Source organism: Emydura macquarii, unplaced genomic scaffold, assembly GCF_026122565.2.
Source record: "Emydura macquarii macquarii isolate MOO-44397 ecotype Brisbane River unplaced genomic scaffold, CSIRO-AGI_Emac_v2 contig_1348, whole genome shotgun sequence".
Classification (NCBI taxonomy): domain Eukaryota; kingdom Metazoa; phylum Chordata; order Testudines; family Chelidae; genus Emydura; species Emydura macquarii.
The window spans coordinates 12,545,745-12,573,398 of record NW_027131485.1 but is presented as its reverse complement, the minus strand read 5'-3'; the positions used below and the strand labels follow the sequence as shown (position 1 = coordinate 12,573,398).

The 27,654-nt window shown below is 43.6% G+C and overlaps 1 protein-coding gene across 3 annotated transcripts in view; it reads right to left on the bottom strand.

The window, feature by feature from the left end:
- KATNIP (katanin interacting protein) overlaps positions 1–27,654 on the bottom strand; it is a 136,136-nt gene that overhangs the window by 2,253 nt on the left and 106,229 nt on the right. For all 3 annotated transcript variants that reach the window (XM_067551201.1, XM_067551203.1, XM_067551202.1), the window contains 5 exons: positions 25,815–25,925; positions 22,563–22,702; positions 13,052–13,153; positions 12,394–12,554; positions 7,549–7,637 (listed from right to left, as the gene is read on the bottom strand). In XM_067551201.1, coding sequence (XP_067407302.1) covers positions 7,549–7,637; positions 12,394–12,554; positions 13,052–13,153; positions 22,563–22,702; positions 25,815–25,925 — 603 coding nt within the window. The remainder of the gene's footprint in view (positions 1–7,548; positions 7,638–12,393; positions 12,555–13,051; positions 13,154–22,562; positions 22,703–25,814; positions 25,926–27,654) is intronic.

Here is a 27,654-nt window from a genome sequence, read left to right as displayed (position 1 = left end):
CAGAAGCTAAACCTGCTATGAGTTACAGCTGAGTCTGACAGGTCAGATAGGCAGGCACCACCTACGAGAGACATGGCATGATGACACGATGAATGGGATGGATGTGGAAGAAGAGGAAGGAAAGTGGAAGAACATGGCAATATGGTAAGGAGGAAGAGCACCATTCAACCTCAGTGCTAGCAATATACATCCCATCTTTGAAAAGCAGGGGATGATCTGAATGAGAAGAGACCAAGGATGGACAGCAGTCTAACCAGCTATCAAAAGGCAAGTACTGCATGGGAGACACCACAAAAGCAGCAGCAGGTGATCCTCAATCCTCAGTTGGGGAGTTTATAGTGAAGAATGAGACCCAGGCCATCTCTGACCTAAATGCTGAGTACTATCCTGACTACCCCCAGCTGGCACAAGAGAGATGACAAGAAAGCAAAGTGTAACTGTTCTGTTCAGGACACTAGTCTGTATAGGACACTTCTTCAGCACAGTCCTTGTAGGTCAACACAGAATATAGATAACATGTGACAGAGGAAATAATAGGAAAAAGATTGGGTGCAGGTGGTGGAAAACGAGCTCTGAATCCAATAGACAGCATGATATAGAGATTTTTAATTCCTATTCTGTAGGTGTGGTTGAGGCAAAGTTTCTTTCTCTTGGGGTGAGTGGGGAACTGTCTGAGTTATGGGCCATATGAGAACCCTGGACTCCTCAGGGTCAAGAACTGGGGTGTCGGAGGTCAGATTGAATGGCTGGAGCCATAAGTGATTGGGCCTGAGAAGTTGAGCCAGAGTCAGTAGCCGGAGATCAGAGCCATAGGTCATGCCAAGGTCAATAGCCAGGGACTGGAGCCTAGGATTGAGCCGGAGTCAACAGCCAGGACCAGGGGGCAGGGTAAGGAGGCAGGAACAATGCTGAATCTGTTTCAGCAGCAGGTCAAGGATCTGCCTTGTTGCACAGACAACTTCCTGCTATTCCCTCCAGCTTAAATAGTAGGTCTGGGACAATCAAGAGTCATGGTAGGAGCTGCCAGTCATCTCTACTCTGGTCAGCACTTCCAGCAGTGATTAGTCTCCCAGAATGTATGGTGCACTGACAATGGCTCTGCCATGATAGCATGGAAGCACTGCCTGCCCACAGACCTGGGTTCAAATTCCATGAATCCATCTTGCCTCCCTCAGGGATGCTCCTGGGGTATTGTAGGATCAGGTTTGTCAGGATGATATTTGTGAAACTCTTGTACAAATTCAAGGGTGTGAATGTTACCAGCAGGCTCCCAGGACCACTCACTGGGACCAGAGCCTTCCCAGTCTAAGAGGTACCACAACTGATCCCCATGTCAATCCGGAGCCCAGTACGGCATGGACCTCGTACTCCTCATGGCCTTGAACTAGTGAGGGCAGTGGTTGTATTCGGTCAGGGAACAGGTTTTCAGTGTATGATTTCAAGAGAGAAACCAGGAAGACTAGGTCCAATTTGAGGGACTGGGTAAGTGGAGTTTGAAAGTGACAGGGATGATTTTCTGACAAATCTGGTAGTGTCCAAGGAACTGGTGATCTAGCTTACAAGATGGCCTGCTCCTGCTGAGATTCTTAGCAGATAACCAGACCTTCTTGCCTACTAAAAAGACCAGCCCCTCCTGTCTCTGGATGTAGTCCATTTGTAGTCCTTCTTAGCGTCCTCAAAGTATCCCTTTAGTTCTTCTTGAATGTGGTGGATTCACTGAACCATGTCAGTAGCCAGCAGGTTCGGGGAGGCCACTGGTAATGCAGGAGGAAACTGGAGTGAAATCCATAGTTAGAAAAAAAAGAGCTTTGCCCTGTGGAGGCAGGGTCAGCGTTGTATGCAAATTCAGCGTATAGTGCAAGGATGTCTTGGCCGTAATTAAGGACTATAAATATTGCTCAAGTACTTTATTCATCCTCTCTATCTGGCAATCCGTCTACAGGTGGTATGCTGAGGAGACATAAACATGGACGTTTAGTAGTCTGAGGGTTTCATGTTAGAGGCAGGGGAGCCCAGGGAGGCAGAGGATATTTGTTAGTAGGAGCTGAGCCATCATCTGAGCTGAAGGTACATGGGCACAGGAGAGGAAGTATACCACTTTGGTCAGTTGATCTACAAGAGTTAGTACCACTGGGCAGAGTTCTATGCTGGAATCCATGGAACTGGCAGGGTCTCCAGAAGCATGAGGCTGCCAAGAGGTTTGGTGTGCAGCACCTTGGAGCAAATGCATAAGTCATGTGAGTCAACATGAGCCTGAATTTCAACCTGCATCTGGGACCATTAAAGAAACAGGAAGCTAGGCAGTAGGTTTTGAGGTATCTGAAATGTCTTGCTATGGGGCTGCCTTGGCTCAAATATAGTACCTGCAACTAAATATGGGGCAGAACATATATGGGGCCATTAATATATTAGAGAGACAAGGTGGGGGAGGTAATATCTTTTATTGGACCAACTTCTGTTGGTGAGAGAGACAAGCTTTCAAGCTTACACACAGCTCTTCTTTACCTCTTCAGTCAGAGACACTGGATTTATGGCTTATTACAACAATCTATAACCCACTAACAAGTCCCCGAGCTGCTTCCTCCCCCCAGCCTTCCTATGACTAGAGGGGTGTTAATGGGCCACTTCACCTTGAATGATCCCTGGAAATGTGTGTTAACTAGTTATGCTAAACAATTTATTTCATCTTGTATTTAGCTGTGACACTCTGAAGGCAGGTCTATACTTAAAACGGTGCAGCTTCTCCTGTCAGTGTAATCCACCTCCGTGAGAGGCGGTAGCTATGTCGATGGGACAACCAAACTAAATCGGCAGTCTAATGGAAGAGGGCTGTTGTGGGGAATATTCGCTCAGAGAACCCCGCAATGAAGCAATGATATAAACTGGCAAAGTCTAGGATTGTTGCCCTTCTTGAGTATTCTAAGGTGCCTCCCAGTTGTGAATGGCTTCCGCCTTATTTGGATCCATCTTAACTCTTTCCGGTGAGAAGATGTTTCCCAAAAACTCCATGGAGGATTGGTTGAAAGTATCCTTTTCCAATTTTGCATATAAACCATGCTGCTGTACCCTCTCCAGGATGGTCCTGATGTGGTTTTTGTGCTGCTCCAGGTTCTCAGAAAAGACAAATATGTCATCTAAATAAACAACAATGGATTGATCCAGAATGTCCCTAAATATATCATTGACAAAGTACTGGAAGGTCACGGAGGCATTAGTCAGTCTGAACAGCATTACCAGATACTCAAAGTGTCCATAATAAGTTCAGAAAGTGGTCTTCCATTCATCCCCCATGCGAATATGTATTCGATTGTAAGACTACTGTAGATCTAGTTTGGTGAATTTCCATGTGAATCTCATGTGAGCCAGCAATTCTGGGATTAAGGGCAGCGGGTACCAGTTCTGAATTATCACTTGGTTCAGTGCCCAGTAGTCTACACAGAGGTCTGCCTTTCTTCTTTGGGACAAGGGCTGGGGCTCCATAGGAGACATTGAGTGGTGAATAAACCCTTTGGCCAAGTTTTCTTGAATATATGTGTGGAGAGCTTATAGTTCTGGTTTGGATATCAAGTAAATACAGCCATAGGGAGCTTTTGCCACAGCTTGTAGGTCAACAGGACAATAAAAATCTCGGTGTAGAGACAACATGTCCACATTTCTTTTTACGAAGACATCTGAATAATCCTGGTATTTACTAGGAATACAAGTGGTTGGATCCAGGATTGGCTCATTCTGGCCAGTCATTGCAAGCCCCAGCACATGTAGGATGGACTCAATGCTGCCTGGGAATGGGCCCAGAGCCCAGGGACTTACTGCTGTTATATAGATACAGGCCTGCCAATAGTGCTCAAAGGGGAAGCTGATCTTCTGTGCTTGCCAAAATATGTGGGGGCCATGCCATGCCAGCCAGATGTCCATAAGGATCAGAGGGAAACGTAGAGAATGGATCACACTGAACTGCAGCATTTCTTGGTGTTCCTAGAATACTGCTTCCAGTAGCACTGTCTGCTGGGTTACCAGCCCTGAGGATAAGAAGGTCCCGTCTATGATTTCCATGAGATCCAGTGTGGACTTCTGCCAGACAGCGGGTTGCAGAGCTCGGACTGTCTCAGAATTTATTAAATTGTTGATGCCCCAGAAACAATGACTACCCACTACAATGGCTCCCATCAAGTTTCGCTGGGGATGTGCAGTTGAATCGGAACCTGAAGATATGGCAAAGGCCTAAGTGGGACCAGAAGAGTCCCCACCAAAACTTGAACTTGCTTGTTTCCTGGTCCTTTCCTGGCCAGGGTCCGTGGTGGGCATAAAATGAGAGTGTGCCCCAACTCACTGCAGTAGAAACAAGGAGTACTGTGCCGATGATGCTCCTTCTCCTTGGTGGTCAAACACTGGTGGGCCACACTGAACTACATGGGTTCAGAGAATGAGCTTGAAGGTATTAGCGCAAAGCATGAGTGAGGCGGCTGAGTAAAACCTCTATTTTCATCCCTCCACTTGTCAATGTGCTTGGCTAGATTAATGAAGGTGTCCAGGCTTACGGGGACTTCCACTCAGGCTAACTCATTCTTGACCTCTTCACTGAATCCCCAATGAACTGGTACAACTGGGCCACCTCGTTCCATTTGGTGTCAGCCACAAGCTGTCAGAAGTGTGTGGCTTACAAGGTGGCTGGTCTCTGTCCTTGCTGGATCTTCTGCAGGGCAACTTCGGCCAATTCTATGTGGTAAGGTTAATCAAAAATTGTGGAAAAGTCTCAGAGGAAAGTGCTCCAGTCCATCAGTGCTTGTCATGTGGGACATCAGCAGTCAGACCTAGTGGTCAGAGCAGAATTCGGGCTGTGTCAGGTACTAGAAGGGAAAAGCCCGAGACAGTCGAGAGGGCAAACCAAGAGCCAGGCATCAGAAGGCAGTGCAAGGTCAGGTTACCATGAGGTCAGAACTTGAGACAGGCCAAAGGGCAAACCAAGAGGGCAAACCAGATGTCAGGTGCCTGGAGACAGGCAGAGTTGGAAGCCAGAGTCAGGAGTCTCTTACATGTGGGGTCTGAAGCAGAGATAAGCAGACAGTCTATGCTGTTGCTCAGACAGCTCCCCCGCATGGCTGCCTGGTTTAAGTACTGAGCTGCCTTGCTTAAGCAATCGTCTATGAGGAGCTGCCACTCAGGTCCTGCTGGACAGTACTTCCTATGTTGTACTTCCTATGTTCTTCCTATGTTGTACTTGTACTTCTATGTTGTACTTTTATGTTGTATGTTCTATGTTCTTTTATGTTGTACTTCCTATGTTCTTTCTATGTTGTTGCTTAGATAGCTCCCCCTAATGGCTGTCTGTCTTAAGTACATGGCTGCCTGGCTAAAGCAATGGGCTGTTAGGAGCTGCCACTTAGGTCCTGCTGGGCAGTAATTCCTGCTGAGCCCAGCCTCATAGGGTCCCCCCGAGGAAGCCAGCCTAAGCCTCCTGTGATGATGTGGAAGTGCCACCAGCCCAGAACCCCCATGATCCCAGCTTCTAGCCCTGCAGGTTCTTGCAGTGCTGTCCCATTCTGCTTGAGCAGATGGGAGGCCCAATCCTGCACCTTACTGCTCTGTAAACTAATTAGCAATCTCACTTGGGCTGACTGTTGGGTAGGTCCAGGAGTGGAGCAGAAACGATAGATGGCACTGGTTAAGAAACCTCCTGAATTTCTAGCAGTCTTCCATCAAATTGCTGTGGTAGGGGCACCACAGGTCTGGTTTGTGTAGCAACTTGCGAGACCATCACTTGTACCTGGTGTGCTGCATCCTGTTCTCTTACGTGAGCCATGCTCGCAGAGGGCCTGGTGTTCTGCAAAAAGTTGTGCCATCTGGGCATGCAGAGTCAAAACCTTGGTTTGTAGGTGTGCAATGTCCTGTTGACCCAGTGCCCCTTGGGGCTGCTGGGCAATTGAATGCCCGCTCTCTATACGTCCCTGCTGGGGTACTGGCTGTGAATGATCAGAGTGGTCTGTGAAACTGTCAGAAATAGGGTCAACTGCTTCCATGAGAACAGTGGACAGAAATACAAACACCGTCTTGCCTGGTTGGTTTACTTGGGGAGCACAACCAACTACTTCTGAGATGAATTCATGTCTTCCAAAGATGATCAAAAATCCAGAGGAGACACACTGAGGCTAGTACTGAGGAGTATCGTTTCTGTAATGCCTTCCTCGAGGTAAGAAAATTGTCAGCCATGTTTAAACAAGACCGTTACACTCTTGCTTAGAAAACAACTTTTCACATGGACAACCTCACCAAGTTTCATCTCATCTTCAAGCAGTTCCTTTTCTTGTGCTCCAATATCAAGAAGGTTGTGATGGGTCATTATGAGATACATTTGCATTCAACAGATTTCTTTGATCCATATCAGTTCATTTTCAGATTTGTTACAGAACAAAGACTGTGCTGACCTTGACAAGGCATGATCTATTAGTAGCAGACTACAGTAAGATGACTCTATCAGTAACTCTTGATACCATTGACCATGGGGAAATTTTGACTCACCTGCAGGACTTTGGAGGATGGACAGGGAGGTCCTTCACCAAGTTTGTTGCTTCTTCTCGAGGGATTCTTGAGGGCTATGCTGGCCAATTGTTTGCCTTCCCTTAGGTCTCCCACATATAAGGTGCCAAAAGGTTCCCTTGACTAGCCCTTCTGTGTAACATGTATGTAAAGCCAATGAGGAGACTGTAGGACAGGGGTCGGCAACTTGTGGCACACATGCCAAATATGGCATGTGAGATGATTTTGAGTGGCAGGCATTAGGGTTGTATAATTTTGGTAGCGCTGGGCCAACGTTACGTGGGAGAGGGGCAGAGGGGAAGAGGCGAGGCCGGGAGGGAGGAGCAGCCGCCACGCAGTGCTGCTTAGAGCCAGGAGTGGCTCCTGGCCAGGTACTGGGCCCAAGTCATGTGCGAGAAGGGCCGGGGGAAGACTTGGCACGCCACTTCCCAAAGATTGCTGACTCCTGCTGTAAGACATTTTGAATGAATTCTCATCCCTATGCTGATGCTATCCAGCTCTACAGCTCTGATTCCTGTCTCTTAAACTCTATCTGTGTCTTCACTAGGAAAAAAGGTTTGCTCTTTACCCAAGTTAATTAACTCAAGTTAACAAATGCAAGGTAAAATACTAGGGAAGACAAGGCTACTTTATGTGAATTGGGAAAGGAGGAGAGACATGAGCTAAGTTCTCTCATCTGTTATTCCTCAAGCTTTAAATTGTGAGCAGAGTTGTCCTTAGAGCTGTGAGAGATAAAGGGTTTAGTTACATTAAACCAGGTCAGGAGGAGAGGTCCTACTGTCCTGTGGCAGAGGTGTGGCCTTGACTAAGGGGTCCTGCTGTCATTCTGGGGCAGGAGAAGATTGAACTAGTAGGTTTGCCCTCATCTGGCAGGGGGAGCGGGGAAGAGAGTACATTGATTGTTCCCCACTTTCTATACCCTTGATGACTGTGTATCTGCCAAAGAGCATGCCTGTTACTCATTCTGTATCTGTACAAAATGGCAGAAGGTTCTTGCAAAGAAATGGAACCCACCTGGGTCAGCAGCAAGCTGCTTCTTTTTGGAGTTTGTGACAATTTGATTTTCGTTCATCATTCGTACATCCTGATCCTCTACATGATTGCTGCAGAGATGAAAAAACAAACCAAGAGCAGGGAGAATCAATAATCCATAATCCAGCTGTTACACCATTGCAGCTACGGGGAAGCACACTGCAATGTGCTACTGAAAGCACCGCAATGCTGAACATCACTGACACTGCTGCCTTCTGTGAGTCACACTCAGGCAGAGTGAGGTTTCTCCCTTATATGGCTTATAGTTATAAATCTAAGACCTAAAGTTATTTCTCACATTGCAGTTTTTGGGAGGGGTGCTTTCATACACACATTCCACCTGCTGCTACTACATCCACTCCAGAGCCTTCTCAGACCTTCTCTACATGCAACGCCTGAACCATCTGAACCAAAATCCACCTCATTAAAGCAATTTCATTAAACCAGTGCAAACCCATGTAGACACTCGTAAATCACTCTGCACCCATTCTAAATTGATTTGGCTTAATTTGATAATTTACTGAATTAAGCTCAATTGATATAAAAGAATTACAAACCAATTTCATACATAGATTCCTAGGCCAGAAGGGACCATTATGATCATCTAGAGTGGCCTCCTGCATCACACAGGGCAAAGAATTTTACCCAGTGATTCCTGCATCAAGTCCATAATTTATAGTTGAACTAAAACATATCTAGAAACACATCAATTCTTAATTTAAAGACTTCATGCAATGGAGAATCAACCTGTGGTAAGTTGTTCAATTGTCACCAAATTACTCTCACTGTTGAAAACGTTCTCTTTATTTACAATTTAAGTATGTCCATATGGGAGTGGTTTATTTAAAAGTCGATTTTAATTAAACCAGTGCAAAATTTGTGTGTAGACTGCAGCCAGACTGTCTGTCCCTTTATGAGCAGGAAGGAACAACTTCAAAATCTAAACAAATTTAAATCCTATTAAATACAGAAAAAATGTCAACTAGACGCTTAACCAAATTTTAACAATAACATCTGTAAGGGACATTACAGAATAGATATGCCTTGAATGATTAATAACTACTGATTCCTTCTGGCCCTAAAAAAATTAGAAAAGCTATCCACCTCTGTTTATCCCAAAATAGGATCTGTCTAGGAAGAAAAGACAATAAGAAAATGATTCACATCATGCGAGACACTTTGTCTAAAGACCCACAGATCAACCAAGGTTGGAAGCTCTTCTTCCCAAGAACAGAAATTATAATGGCTAAATGAGAGTACCCTTAACCACCTACGCAAGAATCTCTCATAATTTGCATATGGCTAAAATCTCTCTCTCTTTCCCAACCTACCTAAAAAGAACTCCAAGTTACATGCAAAGGTGACACCTTGTTATCCTATGCAAAAGTGGCCCATTGTACATTATGAGTGGCTCAAAGAGGAGTGGGGAAGCTGCAAGTTAAGCAAAGTAGAAATGACTGGCTGTAAAACTGAAGGTCAGATTAGGCAAACTAGCTGTTACCCCAAGAAAATCAAAGCCACATGTTTCCACCCCAAATTATAAACTATACATTGCTTTCTTTGTAAATCAAATATACCATAGATAATCTTTCACCCAAAGTTAGAAGCTACATGTTTGTTTGCCTTGTGAATTAGATCTATATCCTTCTGTATGTGGATAATGTCTCATTTTATTGTAAGTTTTAAATAATGTGAAATGCCTTATGTATAACCAAAGAATGTATTGAGTATGTCGTCCAGATTTAGATTAGAAGGGATTGTGTTGGTTTTCATTGTAAATAACTGCTGCAATCTAGAAGTAATAGGAATTGTCTGGCACAAGGAAAAAGGAATGTTGAAATGTATAACTTTGGGATACTAAGAGAAACTGCTAAAAGGGGCATATCCCAATTGATAGTAGGGGCTAATAATGAACTACAATTCTTGAAAGTAATTGACTATAAAAAGACTTCCTATAAGAAAAGAATTAAAGAAATTTGTTGTACACCTATGGCAGTGGTGCACAAACTTTTCCAGTTGTGCCCCCCTTACCAGTAATGGAATCTGTCCATGCTCCCCCTCCATTACGGCAGAGCCAAGGCTTCCTCAGCAGTGGAGCCTGGGCTGATGGCGGAAATGGGGTCAGAGATAGGGCTACAAGTGGAGCTGGTCTGGGGGCAGAAAGGGAATGAGGGCAGAGTTGGTCTGGGAACAAAGCAGCAGGAGGAGTGGATCTGGGACTGAGGGTGGAGTGGTGTTGGGGATGGAGTGGGACTGGGGGTGGATCTGGCCTGGAGGTGGAGCAGGACTGGGAGCTGAGCAGGGTTGGGAATCGGGGGCTGGTCTGGAGGCAGGGCTGGAGGCATTGTGCTCCCTCCCCATCCCCTATGGGTGCTGGCCTGGGCCCTGCTGCACCCCCTTCAAATGTTCCTCTGTGCCCCCCACCAGGGGGTGAGTCCCACAGTTTGGGGACCACTGATCTACAGAATACCTATGAAAGCTGCAGAAAAACGGAGAGAGCTGAAATCTGAGCACTCACTTGGCACATGTTCTATAGAATCAGAGGGTGGCCCCTCCAACCAGCCCTGAAATTAGAGTATATAAAATTGAGGTCACCATGTGCAACTAGAGAGTTCACTGAACTGAACAAGAAGCTGCAAAATCCTAAGTGTGACCGATGCCAAGACCAGCCGAGTGGAAAGGATTTTCCCACATCCCAGGTTAAGTGGATAAGAAGAAGTGGTGAGATTTCATTTCAAAGATTCTATTTCCCCTTCTATTTTTAATATAAATAACTGTAGGTTATCTTGCTGAGTCTATATTTTCTAATGAGACCTCAAACCACCATATTTTAGATTTTAACTCCTTTGCATATCCAAGCAAATAGACATAAGAGAGACAAAAACAATAATGTTAAGCAATTGCTTTTGATAAGCTAAACTTGTCACTTTTGGATCAATCCATTCATACAGTAGTAACCACACTCTTAAAAATGCCTTAAAGACAACTTCATCCTTGGAATGTGATAAAAGTGCTAGGCACTAAAGAATTGAAAACTGAGTATCATAAGAAAATGTAACAAAAAGTCTTAATAATTTACATTGTTGCTTGGTATAACTGCTGAGATGCAACTCCAGTCTGATAACTGATTTCAAGACTGTATTGTGCGTGTGTAATACACACCTAGAACATTGGTTGTTGCCTATACTTGAGTTGTGAATGACTGACTGTATACTAATATGATTCTGGGTGAAATAGTAAATTGTTGGTTGGTTAAGAAGTGTCCTGATTTGAGAAATACTGTTCAAATTTAAAGTTGATCTGTAAAGAACCCAGAATTAGAAATAGTAAGGTAATGTTCCCTGGATTAAAAAAAAAGAGAGTTATCCTATTGGCTATAACACTTATCCAATTGGCAAATCTAGTTTGTTAGATTTTAACAAATTCACAGAAATGGACCAATCCCCTTTCATGCTTACACACCATCTATCACAAAAAGAATACACAAAGGGTGGCTGAGTGGGAATCCAGTGATATGATAGCCACAGAAAACAAGAATTGCCTTTTTTTCTTTTCTCTAAAGATACCATATGTATTAGATTTCCATTCTTGGAGACAAAGGAGGGATTTCTCAAAATAACACAAAGTAGGACAGATTCTCTCTCAGGTGTCATTAGTGCAAATCTAAAATAACTGCACTGAAGTTACTCTGGATTTAAACAGGTCAGTGAGATCAGAATCAGGCCCTAGAGTTTATATAAACTGCAGAACTGTGCAGTGAGAAAGACAGTAGGCCAATGTCAAAAGTAACAGTAAAGAAAAGTTTATACACATTTCTGGAAAGGAAGGTTAAGATCCACCAAGCACTAACTGTTAGGTTTTATTCTCTCCACCATAAAACTGTGAGAGTAGGAGAAAAAATTGAATGAAAGCTTAAAAATGAAAGCCAACTGAAAAGAGAGACCCAAGAGATCTCCTGAACAGAAAATCCACAGGGCAGGAGAGTTAGGGTATCCCGGGGTGGGAAACAGGTTCTGCAGCACAGATACTTCAAATGGGGACTGCTTTCTTAAACCTAACTCCAAGCAATAATGATCTGTGAACCAACAAAAACATAGGGACTCGTTGGCAGTGATAAAAGGACTCTTTCTCTCCAGAGATGAGGTATTTGCTGGGTAGCTGAACAAGGAAAGCAGACTGATGCGAAGACCACTGGGGTGTCTGAAGTAGGTAGGCCTGCCTAGGTCATCATCAAGGGATCGTAAGCCTTAGGTAAGATAGATGTTTCTGATTTTAAAATCAATTTTTTTCTGTTATGCTTTGTTCCTGCTATGAAAATAAACACGAAACTACTTGGTTACAGTATTCACCATTGGTCACAGGCTGCCAAAGGGAAGAACTGCAGATGCTTCTTTTTATTGGCTTCATGGTTAGTTTTTCATATTCTGAAAGATTGCTGGCTTGAGTAATCTCTCAAACCTTGCCAGTTAGTCAGACTGGTTTATTGCTTACCTTCCTGGCTCCCTTTTTGTTCTGTGGTATGCATACTTCCTGAAACTCTAGTATTGTTTCCATAAGTGGAATTTATGCCAAATCTAAAGATTTTAATATTTTTACTTCTACTACTTTACTACTACTTCCTCATTTTATTGAAATTTCCTTTTCTAAAATGTAGCTTCATTGGGTTGGTATCTGATTCTTTGACTACAATATACAGCACAATAGCTTTCTGTGCCAATTGGTACATAGCACTGCAATTCTCTACAGTAATGTAAAAGTTGCTGACATCAGCCAAGGGAAATAAAATTATGTAAACAGGATTCCTCATTAAAATCATCAGGCACATACCTAATAACTGTATTCTTCTCTTGTTGGCAAATCCTCTCATCATCTGTAAAGAGAATGGTATGATATGGGACCACAGGGTCGCAGGTGGGCAGGATGCCATGCACTATGTGGCTCACCATGTCTAGAATTCCATTGTACACAAGCAAGTCATCTACAAGAAGCTAGAGACATAAAATAATCAAGAATCAGTTTTGTTCAAGCAGCAGAACAGTTTATATTATTATTCATGAAAACTGAAAACTTTTCTGGAAAAATTGTGTGAATGAAATGTCATTGCTTTCAATACAGTCCTCTCTATCAGCTGAATAGGATTCACACCATTTGTTTCAGGAGTGCTCATCATTAGTTCAGCTGCTTTTCTGTATCAAACAGTTTGCATCTCTCTCAGTTTGACTCTGGTGCTTTCTCACTCACTGTCTCCTTACAGATTATATAAGCAGGCAAAGAAGAGCTGACTGCACCTTATTACAGAAATGGACTCTGTTATACTGCATATTATTAAGTTTAGTGAATCGTCATGTTTTTACAAACTTAGTCATTTATATTGAAGTTGCACACAAAAAGAGTGAATCACACTGTGATAAATTATGAGTTCGAAATAAAAAAAAGAAATTAGGGCAAGATGACTCATCAAAAGTGCTTATGAATAAGTACTTACACCAAATTCTCTCACTCCCCTTTGGGAAGTTTTTGCATAATTCCACAGTTTGATCATTGACACGGTAGTAGGCAGGTCAAAAATAACATAAACCCTATTCACCTGTTAGAAAAAAGAATTCATTTAATTTTCAGTAAAACAAGACAAACACCAAATGAAGGAATACAAACATAAAGCATGACAAATGCAAAGAACAAGACTCATATGTTTCTATTAAAGCAACACAGCTAGAGAGCAGAAAGATGATACTAAAGCATGTAATGAGTTCAACTATCATCTTCATGCCAATGATTCACAGATCAGGTTCTCCACTCTGGACCTCTCCTTCTGTTCAGACTGAAATCTCAGCCTGTCCCTCTAACATCTCCTGAATGCCCAGCCACCAGCTTAACACACAACAGAGCTCTTCCTCCTTTGCACAAATCCCTTCCCTCCCTCTCCTCTCAGTCACTGTGGCCAGCACCATTTTCCTGCCTGTCACTCACACCTGGAACCAAGGTACCATCTTCAACTCAGAGCTTGTTCTAGGCTCACTCATTCTGGCCAGTCTAAATCTTGCTGCTTCTTCCTGCACAACATCTCTGAGATCCAGCCTTTCTATCCACACAATACAGCTACAGTTCTCACCTAGGCACTCATCATCTTGCATCTCAACTACTGCAACATCCCCTTCCTGTCCTTGACAAATGCAATCTCCCCCACTTACATTCATCCAAAAAGCTACTGCAAAGATCACGTTTCTGCCTCATCACTCGAACCACGTCCCTCCTCTCTGCATGTCTCTCCCTGGCTCTCCCTTCGCCACTGCATCAAAATCAAACTACTGGTCTTGGCTGGAAAGCCACTGATGGCCTATCCCCACTTACCTGTCATTTCTGACATGCTATTAAGATAACGACTCTCGCCTCTGCATTGCCAACGCCTCCTCCATTGCCCACTTGTTACATTTTCAAAAAAGCACTTGGTGCTGTGTCCCATGTTGCCTCTTTATGCTCAGGAGCTGCTCCCCATAACATCCTCAAACCTATCTCATTGTCCTCTTTCAGATCCCTCCTTAAAACTCCCCTTTGCCCTGCGGCCTATAAACTTAAAATGGTTGACTAGGATTGTCACATTGCTCCCCCTCTGTTTGTTGCATCAGCCTGTTGTCTCTTGTCTCCTGCTCAAACTGTAAACTCTTTGGGTAGGGACCGTCCCTTCATTCTGTTTGTACAGCACCTACCACCACAGGGTTCTGACCGTGACTGAGGCCCCTTCAGCGCTACTGTAATTCAAGTAAGTTTAGCAACAGACCATGGATATTCCTTGCCAGATGTTCTGAAGCAGTTTGCTGACCTCAAGGAGTATGTAAGCCTATTTTTAAAAGTTGAAAATAATAATATTGTATGTTTTCAGTATATTGTTCTGCTTTTACTTCTTGCTAGGATTGTATCTTTAGGCTTCAGGGAGAGTGTGGCTCCATGAATACATTCTCCACACAGAGATAACTTTTCAGGACGATCTCTTTAAGGAAACAACAGTTTCTCTCTGATTATTGTTAAGAAAGGATGGTGTTGTCATGCCTCAGGGGTCTTCACTAACATTTTTGGGTTTTAATATGCTTTCTAAGGCAGCAATTAAGTATATACTACTGTAAATCTCACTCTGTAACTTCAGGTTGCCAGATGCTGACACTGAGCTTTTTCTGTTCTGAATCCACCTGAAATATAGATCTGACCTTGCCTTTGTATGTGAGATTAATGGTGGTATTTAATATACTGGCTCAGCTTTCTAATTTATTTGTGAGCTCAGGGGCCTGATTTCACTCTCAGCTACACAATTAAAGATCAGGAGTGCTCCACTGAAGACAGGAAGCCAGGTTCATGGGGGTGGCTGAGCCTACGGTGGTTCAAGAATGGTTTTTAAGCCACCTTTGCGTTGCCTTGATTCTTGATCTGATTATGTCTGGAGCAGTTTAGTATAATATCTGATCTGTCCTGCACCTGAGAAAAGCCAAAGCACAGTTCACTCCAGCCAAGCCTTCCGCCCCAGAATTCCTACTATGCTGGGAACTGGTGTAGAGCTGTTCTGGCAGCTCTAGCAGGAAATCCATTAAAGTGGCAGAATTCCTTGGGATCCTGTGACAGAGTGCTAGGAGCCAAGAGCTGACCCAGCACTCTGGTCACCAAGGTACCAGCTATTTCCCCCCTGGAGTGGATTTAATTGGGGAGATGGGAGCTCAGTAATTTTATTAGGCAGGAGGCTGGGAAGCTAAGGAGAGCAATTAACCCATCAGCTGGAAACAGTTAAAGGACAGGAAGGACATGCAAGGGGGGAGACTGGCAGGCAGCAGGGGATACAAAATTGTAAGATATTACCCTCTCCTTCCCCGGAGAGTGGACTAAGTGGGAAATTTATTCCCAACTGTATGTTTCTGCATGAGATTGTACTGGTGAAATGGCAGGAGGGGTCCTAATAAATAACACATTAGTGTTTATAAATTCAAAAGCATCCAGCCTGTTTGTGGTGCTCTGAAGGGCAGAGAAGGGAGCCTGTCACACAGCCTGATGTGGACAGCTTTTAGGCTATATGTTGCTGGGGTGGTGCAGAGGGGCCAGAGTGGGATTGTGAGAAATCAGATGCAGACTAAGGATCTGATAGAGGGATGATCTTTTAAAGTTATGAATTTTAAGGCTGTAGGAAATGAGGTTTTGCAGCTCAGGTTTGAGGTGCACAAACAGCACTGCGGGGATAGCTTGCACAGTGCTTACCCACACACGCATGGTTCAAGATACCACTTGCCTCACCTTCAAGAGTACTCAATGAAATTAATGGGAGGTAGTCAAGAACAAATGAGAGGGAATGTTTCACACGTCGTGTGGCCAGGGGTTTTGTGGAATTCTGTGTATATATATCTGGCCAGCTGCGTTATTGTTTTTCTTTCCCTCCCATCTGTGAAGCATCTGGAAACAGGATAGTGGATTTGACATAGCAATGGTCTGAGCTGGTATGGCAAATCCTATGCCCTTCCCCTACTAAGTTCCCCTACAGAATGACTGCCAATGCACCTTAACTCTGATGTACAGAAACCCCTGCTGTTTCAGTCTTGAGCCCCTCCTAAACAGGCACTGCTAATTGTGTTAAATTATGCCAGACTGCATTGTGGTTTTCTGGTCTGTACAAATGGTGACTTGGATGGGACTGATAAAACTGTTTGAGTTGTGATTCAAAAGATAGGTTTTGAACACGAGTCTCCAGAAAATAAAGGTGTATGTAGCATAGAGTCTTCCTTGTGACAGTTATATTCAAGTAAAATAATTAATTTGCTGGCTACTCAAATACATTAATAATAAAACAACTATCAGAGATGGAGAAATGAATCATTCAGACTAAACAAATATCTATTATACTCCATAACAGAACTACTCGGCCTGATTAAATACAAGAAGTAAAGGAAAAAGAAAGATTATTTAACAGAAAATAGAAGTTTGCTGAATGTGTTGCAGATCTCCAGTTAGAGGGGCTTGGCTTGGCTTGGTGGGTCCCTGGAACAGTTCAAACCAGCCTGGCTGTTAGGAGACACATGCATTCCAAAGATTTGGTCCAGCATTCCAACTGACTCTATTACTGAGACTGCCCTTTAATACCGCGCAGGCTCAGCTTTCTTCTATTTCCTGACACTAACAATACACCAAAGAGGAGGGAAAGGAGGAAAGAGCTATGTGGATGTATACAGATACATATATATTAGGGAATTTCAGTTACTGATGAGTTACTTTCATGAAATGGCTTTTGCTAACAGTTATTAGGGAGATTAGCAAGCAGTAGACAGCTACAGCAGGAGGGCTAAGGAGATTTAATTAAACAGAGACTGAAGAACTACTCTCTCAAATCAGGAATCAGACTCGCATCTCAACGGGTAGAGAGCAATGCTTCATCAGGCATGGTTCAAATGCCAGGTACCCGCTTTATGTATTGCCATAATGGAAACAGAGAGGGAAGTCACTGAGGTAACCAGCCTGTCTTTCCTCTCATGGTAAAAGCTCCAAGTCACCCTCAGTGGCAGTTGGTGCCCAAAGTAAATGGTGGAGCTCCAGTCACTTTGCTCCTTCCCCTTTCCTGCTCACCAGCCCTCCCAACAAGGACACAGGCGAAAGGCCCCACCATAACTCCCTACCTCCCCTCTCCTGAAAAGAAGCTGGTGGCTCCAATTACTCAGCTCCCACCATCAGACCTGACAAGCCAAAGGCCATCCCTCACTGAGCTCTTGACTCTCCCCACCAGGCTCCTCAGCTGTGTGAGAGGCCCAACCCTTCACCCTCTAAGTCCTCTTTACATTTGCAGGATGCTGGACAGCTCTGCTTTCCTTTTCCACTGTCACATCACTTCACGCTGCTCCCGAAGAGGTGTGAAGCTCTGTACTGAGGCTGTGCTTGGACATTTTGGGGCTAATCTTCTTTAGCCCCAAAGAGAATTGAAAAGGCAGCCTGTGAACATGAGCTGGTCTCTGCACTTACCCTGGAAGAAAGAGCTCTCTTAGGGGCTAGAGGCAACCACTTCCACCAATCTCTTCCTCCCTAGACTGCTGCACTGAAAGGGCTAAATGTCAGCAGCCCTACTGGACTGCTCCCTAAGGAGCTGCACTGGGAAAGAAGGGGGAGACAGTATATTTGGCTCCCCAAAAAATCCAAAGGAGGATGATTTAATTGGTGGGGCTTAGTCCCTAATAATCTGTATGGTTTTGGCAGTATGCTTAATCATGTAAGAGAGCACAATCTATTTTCATAGCCTCTAAACAGTTATTGTTTTCCCCTTGGACAACTCCACAAAGAGCCAGATGATTCCGAAGGGCTTAGTTGTACTTATCATTCATTTATTTATGGTACTGCCCACTGTGTGCTAGGCACTTTCCAAACAATCATGGATAGTTCCTCCTCTGAAGAGCTCAGGATCTAGGCGTTGGCAGGTAAACAGACAGATTAGAGGGAAGAGGAACATTAGGCAATTTATATTCAAATCAATTTGATTCATTGTAGTTGAGAGGCTTTAAGTGGGAATTTAGTGATGCAAAGGCCTTGAGCTCAGAGGTGAATGTCACTCAAAGAGCAAAGCAAGTGAATACAAGTTTCCGAATAAAATACACACACTTCTAGACTGTTTCACAGGGAGTCGGGGGGAGAGAGACTGGGGTGGAGGGGTACTGTAGAGGTCTATCTGCAGAGGCAAACATCTGCATAGTCCTCAGAATGGGTGAGGTAAAGAAAAATATTTAAATCCTGTTGCGGGTCCTGGTATGTCCTATCAGACGTCTTGAAATTAGAAGGCACAGAGGCTGGATACTTGCAGACATCCAAGGCAAAATCCTTAAAGCCTTTAAGAACAGGCAAGAACACCTTCCTCTTTCCCTTGTGTTGGAAAACACTGAATAATTTATATAACTTCCTTGGAACTGCGGCCACAGGGATCTCCAAGGCTTTGTTATCACCTGGAGAGTAAGATGAAAAGGTAATGAGAATTAATTCATGAATGTAGAAGTCCCAGGAATCTTCCCTACCACCTGCTGTCCTCCACCCCTCCACCATCAGAAATGTTAATTTCGATGCTGATGGAATCACAGAAGCTTCAAGGAGATGATGGCTTAAACTTGTTTTTCAGGTGGGTGAGGTCCACCAAATGGTTTCGATCTAGAAAGGGCTCTAATAGCCCTATATGCAAAATTAAGGCCATACTGGCATATAAACTGAATACTGACCATGAGTAACAAGATATGGAACAGTAGTTCCCCATATAGTCAGGGAGATCCAAGGGAAAATACAGAACTCTGCTCTGGAAGAATGATAAGAGAGCCAGGGCCAGGTGACTCAGAGGTATCTGACATTGGAGACTCATCCTCTCTGAGAACAAAAGAAGCGGTTGGTTTGCTGAGCGTTATCTGAAGCATGGGCATGTCTCAAAGATTCATATGGACCTAACCTAAACCTTCAAGGCTCTGAGGGCCTGGAACTCATTTGAGGCTCCTTCCATCCTGACAATGGATCAGAGGACCCAGGATCTATGGGCAGATCCTGATGGATCTGTAAAGATTTCAACTCCAAGTCCCAGAACTAAATCCTTCCTCAATCTGCATAACAATTTCCAACCTTAGCCTTGGCTTGGAGAGTACCAGATCTGGTGTGGAACTAAAGAACCACTTGAAGACCAGGCCTAGTGCTTCAGTGATCCAAGCATCTTCAATCCGACTGTTGAGAACTGCTCAGGAATATGACATAGAAATATGGTCAAAACCAGAGTTTTCTCTGTGCTTAGAAAGTGATCAATTCAACTCTCCTGACCTCCTTATTTCCTGCATAGGGCTCTCTTCTTTATAAGAGTGCTTGTTAGAATGGTCTCTCTTTTCCCCCAAAAGGCCCCAACAGGGGAATCAAAGCCTCCTGAAACTCCAAATAGGACAGATGACCCAAGGATTCAGAGCCGGAATGGAAGATCTGCATACTCTGGCATCTCTATCTGTGCAAGAGCATCACTAATTTAATTGCTCTGATCTTTCCTCATCCAGATGTAGAGACTGCACAGTAACAATAAGTTTGGGAGTGTGACGTTCCATTGAATACTGGAAACATTTTACTCAGTTACTCACCGGTAATTGTCATTCTTTGAGAGTGTGGCCTTTGCATATTCACACTTGTGGGACTGATACATCTTGGGGTTGAGTTGTGGACTAGAGAGCAGTCCCTTAGGGCTATTTGTCCCTTCTTCTGGATTCTGAAGGTACAAAAGGAAGCATGGCCCAAACCACTCCACAGTTTCTTTCCTAATTTCAGAATTCTTCACCTGAAACTCTGAAGAGGGGAAGGTTGGCAGGAACTGGGAAAATGCAGAGGCAACACTCTGGAAGAACAACAGTTACTGGTAAGTATCCTCCCCTTCTTTGAGTGGCCTCTGTATATTCCCACTTGTGAGAGATTAGCAAGCAGTACAACCTATTCAAAAGGTGGACTGGGGAGTTCTAGGTGATCAGAGATTGCAAGATTGCCTAAATGAGCATCAGCTCTGAATGACAGGTCACGAGTGCTTTATGAGTGACAATAATTTCGCTCTTCCAGATCAGACATGAGGGAGGGACAAATTTGGTTCAAGTATATATAGAGCTTCAAATAACAGCTTTGCAAATTCTCTGGAAAAGACAGAAGGCCTGCAGTGGATGCTGTTTTTAGATTAGATGTGTACCATTGGATATATTCAGGTGAATGAACACTCTGATGAGTTATAACAATGATGTAAAAGAGAGCTGGGGAAATATAAATAGGACAGAAACCTGTAAGAGATGGAAACAGAGATGTCTATAGATTGACAATGTGAATGAGGACATTGACCACATCACATTTCCCATATAGAGAATTGGCCATTTGGACTTTATCTCACTAAGTCGGGGTTGTAACTATTGCTATAAGGAATGGCCTTTTTAGAAGTGGATGGTACAGATAATACTCTCACCAATAGCCAACTAGAGGTTCCAAAAGCTTTATGAAACAAGAGTCCAGTCCCAAAGCAAAAGAGATGCATGCACCAGAGGGAATGAATACATCCACCTTGTGGGTACTCCAGCACAACCAGGTGCACTGCTACAAGGAAATCCAGATAAATTTAATTAATTTAATTAACAAATTTGTTAGTCTTTAAGGTGCCACAGAACTCTCGTTGTTTTGCTGTTTGTATTATTTCCCAAGCTGCTTTCTTTTTCTGTTTTTGAAATTTCTCATTAATTGACAGTCTGAGTTTATAATTGTAACTTTTAATATTCCGAGGGTTTGTCTACAATGGAATATCAATGTGCACAATAGGGCTGTGATTTCTAAACAGGACTAATGTGTCACACAGTAATTGGTCTGTGTAGGCCCTATTGGTATGCACTAAAAGTTCCCTAGTGTTCACTAGCAGGATCTACACAGACTAACTACTGTGTGACATGTAAGTACACTTTACATATTACACCCGCATAGTGCACAATACTGAGTGAGACAGACACAGGCAGGAGCCTGTCAGCCTCCAAGGTCCCATCTCCCTCATCTCTTCCCCTGAGGCTTCACCCCTGGCCAGGCCGGAAGCTGGAACTGAGCCATAATAAAAGCTGCCCAGGGAAGCCGGGCCTGGGCAGGGTGGCCGAGAGCAGCCCGTCCCACGTCCTTGCCCCTGGGGCATGCCGCTCAGGGCAGGTGGAGGGTCTGGGGCTCCCCACAGCAGCCTTGGCTCTCTGGGCAACTCTTACTATAGCCTGGTTCCAGCTTCCAGCCTGGCCAGGGGCAGAGTCTCGGGGGGAAGAGGATGGGCAAGGGCAGGGCCTTGTGGTGAAGAGAGGGCCAGGGGTAAGGCCCACTCCAGGCCTCCCTCACCAGGAAGAGGCTGGCTCTGCCCCTGTGCCTTGGGCAGGAGCGCTGTGGTGCCGCAGGGAATCTGGGACAAATGTTGTCCCGGAGACATTCAGCCTGGGACCAGGACTTGAACTCTGCATTTCGGGACTGTCCTGCCCAGTTCGGGATGGATGGTCACCCTATGCATTACCATACGTGTAGTCAAACCCCAAGTCAGGATTTCCCAACACAATAGCTAACATCAGATCTTATGTTAGACCTTCTTTGGAAAATTCCAATCTGTCCAATTCTGAAAGGTTAAGTGGAGAAATGCAAATGTCCATGATACAGGTGTGCACAATGATTCATCCCCAAACATTAAACATAGGCCAGAACTAGTCTGGTTTATCTTCTTTTCCCTTTCAGATATTAGAAATCACACACAAATTTAAAATGATGCTACTAGAAGGGGCTGGTTTACTCGGAACCTTGGCTTATGGAATACTGAGCCTGTCACTTCTAGTTCACCATTTTCAATTCAGAGCAGTTCAGTATAGACCAAAAGTCCTAACCTTTGGTTTAACATGAAATGAGTTGGTGGTCTCAGCCCACATGCCACTGTACAGGTGTCCACTGCACAAGATACACACATCTGCCTCCCTTATTGGTAGTCTCAGCCAGGGCCCCCACATGGGGGGAGGGGGAAGGAAAGGGTACACTTTACCAGGGCCTAGAGGCCCAGGCTGCAACCCTCATTACCATGAGGAAAAATATTTTCATGGCTCATGAGATTGTATGTATGGGATGAGAGTTTGTGGTATGTGTGTGGGAGGGGGCCCATGTTTCAAATGTGTACTGAGCCCGAAAAAATTATGCTTGGGCCTTGGTCTCAGATGAGAAGCCAAGGATCTGCACCCTGTTACTAGAAGTGATGCCTCCAGGGCAGAGTGCAGGCACAGTGGGGTCACAGTGTGGGGAAACTTGCATTGCTGTTGTCTGTGCTGTAGCTCTTCAGGAAACAGAGGATTTCATTTTGAAAAGTGTCAGTCCAACACCTTTCACTGGCACCAACCTCACTTTAAAAAGTATACACACACACATTTGTATATCTATATCTTTGCACACATGACACATTCAGACCATTCAAATGTAATGAAGAGAAGAAAACAGAAAAGTATCCGTACCAAACCAGGAAGAATTGGTGCAAGCCACATGTGTCTGCCATCAGCACTGTCATTAACTCTGTCAATGAGTTTGTCTGGAGTTCGGATATCTCCACATACACCTTCTAAAATGTTGACACTGTCTGGAAAAGCAGCAATGTCTGAAACAAAACTTTAAGCTTAACTAACCCATCAGGAAGCATCAAAAACACCATTATTTTATATCCCCTGTCTTTTCTACCAGACTACATGATAAAATATATTTTCCGTAGCAGTATAGATTATAAAATCCTTCTTACAGCAAGGCTGATCAGAGGACACTTATGGTGACCTTGTCAGTTAATTGAAGAATTTAGGGTCAGATTTTCAAAGTATTAGAATAAACCAGTCGATGGCACCTATGTGTGAGCAGCCAAGTCCTGGAAGATCAATGGCCTAGATGGGCAAGAGGTCAAAGGCAGCTGGGAAGAACTGGAGGATGGGTGCCATATGTGGGGGGGCTTTGGTGGAAGGAGGAAGGACTGTGTTTCCACTGGTGTGGGTGTGCATGAGCCTGGGGGAAAGGACTTGTGAGCACTTTGGACTCAGACTCATGAGTGTCCTGAGGACAGGGATGGCCAAACAGTCAAAAAGCAGTTCCCCCCCCCAGGCTGGAGGCCCGGACTGAGCAGCCACCAGAGGAGCAGTACACCTCACCAGGCTAGCACATCTTTATGTGCACCATTAGTGGGATTAGAGGCCTTGGGTAGGGGAGCTAAAGGTTTTGGGCACCTCCAGAAATGGGGGAAGGGACTGTGCTGTTGTTTCACTGTTTCATTGTTCTTGTTGAATTCCCTTAAATTTACCACCCCATTTCAGCCCATTGGGCTGTATCCATTCCCATGCCTAATATTCCTTTATATAAATGGTTACAAAACTCCTGGGTAATTCAGTTTTGTGCCAGGAGTTTCTGGACTTCTGTAAGCAATGGAGGCAAATGCCCGGCCTGGTGAGGAACAGGCTCTTGACCTAAGGACATCTCCAGCACAGAGGGAAAGGGATGTTTGGCACAGTATTTAAGAGCCTATTGGGATTTTTGAAAATGCCTAAACAGATTAGATATGCCTAACTCCCACAGATTTCAAGGAAGGTATCTCTCTGACTTCATAAACACAGTTCCATTCTCACGGATGAGAGCTTCCTCTCCATACATTTTTGTGATAGTATGAACTTGTGAAGGTTTCTCATGTGAAACTTGGCTTGGGGGAATGTCCATGGAAAAAATAATCATCCCCAGGGATGTGAGCAGGCTCTTACAATCTCTTTGAGGTTTGGATATAGAGTGCCATGCCTTTATAATTTCGATAATCTCTATGGAGATCTGTATGAGTAGTCTCAGGCGCATCAGGGAATGAGTGGGTATGAGGCTCCTATTGTCATGATTTATCATAAATCTGAAAGATAACAGCACTCTGATGCTAGTGTTTGTTACCTGTTCCAATTCAGTACTGTATCTTGTTTTTGACAACTAGATAAGGGAACAAATGAATTCCTAGTGAGCTCCTGAATCTGGCCAATGAAGGATTAGCCCTACACACGCTGGCAGAAGAAGCTGGGTTGCAGGGAAAACTGGTCCTGGATGGTGAAGGATGGTGTGATCAGGACATTAAAACAGGGATGGAGACCTGAACTCAGATGCTGAGCCCAGAAGTAGATTAGTGGGAGGCTAGTGTCGATACAGGGGAGTTGTTTGACCCCTCTGGGCTCCAGAAAGACCTTCTGAAAAGGAAAATTGGCTGTTTGTCAAAGGACTGAGCATCCCACGGCATGAACACTGAGAATCAGTGCACAAAAGAAGCTGCAACAATGTCAGTAGCTTCCTCAGCTGCCCAGCAGACCTATATAAAATGGGCTGGAGGGAGCTGGAAGAAAAGGCTGCTACTACTGATGGGAACTGGGTTGAAATCCTTGAGACATACTCTTCACGGGAAAGGTTCTTAGTGCAAGCCATAAACTGGGAGCAGAGGCAAACCCAGCTCAGAGTTGAAAAGGAGACTGAGGAAAAATAGTGTTTACTGCTACAGAAGGAGCTAACTACACTGCAGAGCCAGCTTAATGTCAAGCAAGGGTTGAAGTCTCACTTGGAGAAGGATAAAGAACTTGAGGACCTAAAGGCTGAAGTGGCCACCCTGCAAAAAGATCTGGAATAGTGCATAGTAAGGCTAAACAGAATGAAAATAGGCTACCTAAGGAGGTACATCAGTAGGCTGAAAATAAGTGCTGCCCTGCTAGAACTATAAAAACATGGGGCCATGAGGAAACTGCAAGACAAAGCCCCAGCCATAGTGCTATTGAAATGAAGGTATCTACTCCGAAGAATAAGGAAAACCCATGTGGTTCTATGGTTCAGAACATCTTTCAAAAATATTCCGTGTGCAGGAAGAAGAGCAATGGGTGCTGCTGAGTGGGCTGTTAAAAGCTGTAGGAAAAATGGTGACATCCTTAGTATCCAAAAACCCTGAAAGAGATTTGAGGTTTGATAAAGACACTCTTAATTCTGAGAGGTGTGCTTGTGTCTGGCTGTAGTCGGGAGGCTTCTCTTCAAGAGACCAAGACGCTGCCTCAGACCAATGTAACCATTGTAAAAGCCCAACATTACTGAGCACATTCAAGAAGCTCGTCTCTTGAACCCCAGTTTCTTTCCTTTTGGTGGTGGTTTCAAACTGTGGATCTGTGCCAAGGCACATGAGCCAACAAAATTAAAAATAAAAGTAAGAAATTATAATTAAAAAAATTAAATAATCAAAATGAACAGCTCTAACATAACTAAACTGAATAGATAACTAGCTCAATACGTAGGCACTGGGAACAATCTGTTCCGACAAATCCAGGTCAGCTCAAGCTGATGAGATTGCTGGTCCGTCAGCCATCGTGATTGTAAGGAATTGAGGCAGCTGGAGCCCACCACTCGCTTCTATAGCTTTCCCTTAAGAACATTCAGGAACAGTGAGGGGAGGGACAGGAGAGCCATGAGAGTGCTCCACTGGGCACTTCTATGAGAAGGCCCCACCTGTCCAAGCTGCATTGCCAGGCCATCCCAAGAGTGGGAATGCGAAGAGGCCACTTGAAGATGCAGCAACATTATGAAATTGTACCTCAATAAATATCACCAAAAACTCAGCAGTTAGTCTGGAACTTTTTGTATAGGTCAGCAGATAATAGTAAAATAGGGACCATCAAAGAGTGGAGAGTGTGTATGAGAGAGAAAGAGAAACTCAGTCTAGTAAAGGATACTGTTTTCAGTGAGTAAGATTTTGTCTCCATGTTCATTATACAACTCTAGTCCGTTCAAACCAATATAGTATGGATCACCCCAGCTCGTTAGAAGCTGAAACTGGAAAATAACTGAAAGAGGTTATTAAAGAAAATTTTGATTCCAATGGTTTTTTCTATTTCAGAAGAAAGTTATAAGAGATTATTAAATCTCCAAGGTGGAGAAATGGCTGTGCAGCCTTTATGATACTGTCTTTAATTACACAAGCACACACTATTTAGCACATCATACAATTTTCTTCTACAACCTTATATACATGGGTAACATCTTGCACTATTCTTTTTCATTCTCTTACTACTTTCACTAATTCATTGTCATAATGGCCAAGTATTCCTTTCTTGACTTAGACTGTTTCTACCATAAATTGTCTTTTCTCTAATTAATAAGCTGCATTTACATACTGTACATATTCTCATCCTCAAGCAGCACAGCCTTCCCTAGGTGCAGTTCACATGATGAGCCAATTAACTGTGAAATTAAATAAGCTTTGCAGAAATACACAGCACAGGCATTCTGATTTGTAGTTCAGGAGAAGATTCAGGTAACTATAAAGCCCATTTAGCTAACAATTTATGTGAGCTACAATTACTTAGAACACAGGTTCACCGATTCTGATGCCAGAAGGGAAAATTATGGTCATCCAATCTCGTCTCTTTCATAATACAAGACACAGAATTTATCTTAGTAATTTCTATACCAAGTCCTTCTGATTGAACAAGATCATGGCACTTAGAAAAAACATCTAGTTTTGATTTAAAGAGTTCCAGGTGATGTGGAATCCATTACTTCCTTTGGTAAGTTGTTCTAATGGTTAATCACCTTCACTGTTAAAAAACTGTGCCTTACTTCCAATCTGAATTTGTTTAGCTTGAACTTCCAGCCATCGGACTTTAGATTAAGTACCTTGTACTAAGTGAGAACTGAGGACCTTACATCATTCTTTTAAATCCTTCACTTAATAACTGGGAATAGGAATTGCCATCCTGGATCAGGCCAGGATCCATCAAGTCCAATCTCCTGTCTCCAACACTGGCCAGGGCCAGATACAAGAAAAGTACAAGAAACCCCACAGTATGCAGATGTAGGGTAATATGCACCTCCTAACTACTAACAGAGAGTGGCTTGAGCCCTGAAAAGCAGGTGGATTTATAGCCTTTTAAACCTTGTTTTTAGTATTTACTCTTATAACACTGAATAGTCTTGATATTTGTGGAAATGTCCAATCCTTCTTTGAATCTCATTAACTTCTTTGCCTCAGTGATATCTTGGAGCAACGAATTTGTGTGAAAAATTATTGCCTTTTATTATTTTTTAGTTTACTGTCTCTTAATTACTTTCAATGTCCTCTTGTTCATTTACTTGGATACAGGAAGAAAAGAAGTTCCCACCTTCTCTATTCTGGAAAATTCATAGCACTTAACATAGTTAAGTACAAACCATTGTTATGGCCTGACCTATATTCAAGTCAATAGTTTTTGTTCTTCCTATTTAAATCTTGTCCAGCTTTATTCTGTATGGTGGATTATAAAAACAATAGGCAGTTTTTGGAATGGATTCTGAATTAGAGGCCGAGCCAGTGAAGGGTTTGACGCTCTGGTTACATATTCATGCTTTTTTGTATGTGTAATTTATATTTATTTATATTTTAATGATGCCTCTCTCATGCTCTAGATATCTCACTTAAATTAAAACAAAGTCAGATAGATTAACTCTGAAAATGATGGGGGTCAAGAAAACAGGTATTCAGGGAGACCAAAAAGAATAAAATTGCAATACCCATATTATTAATAAAAATAATAC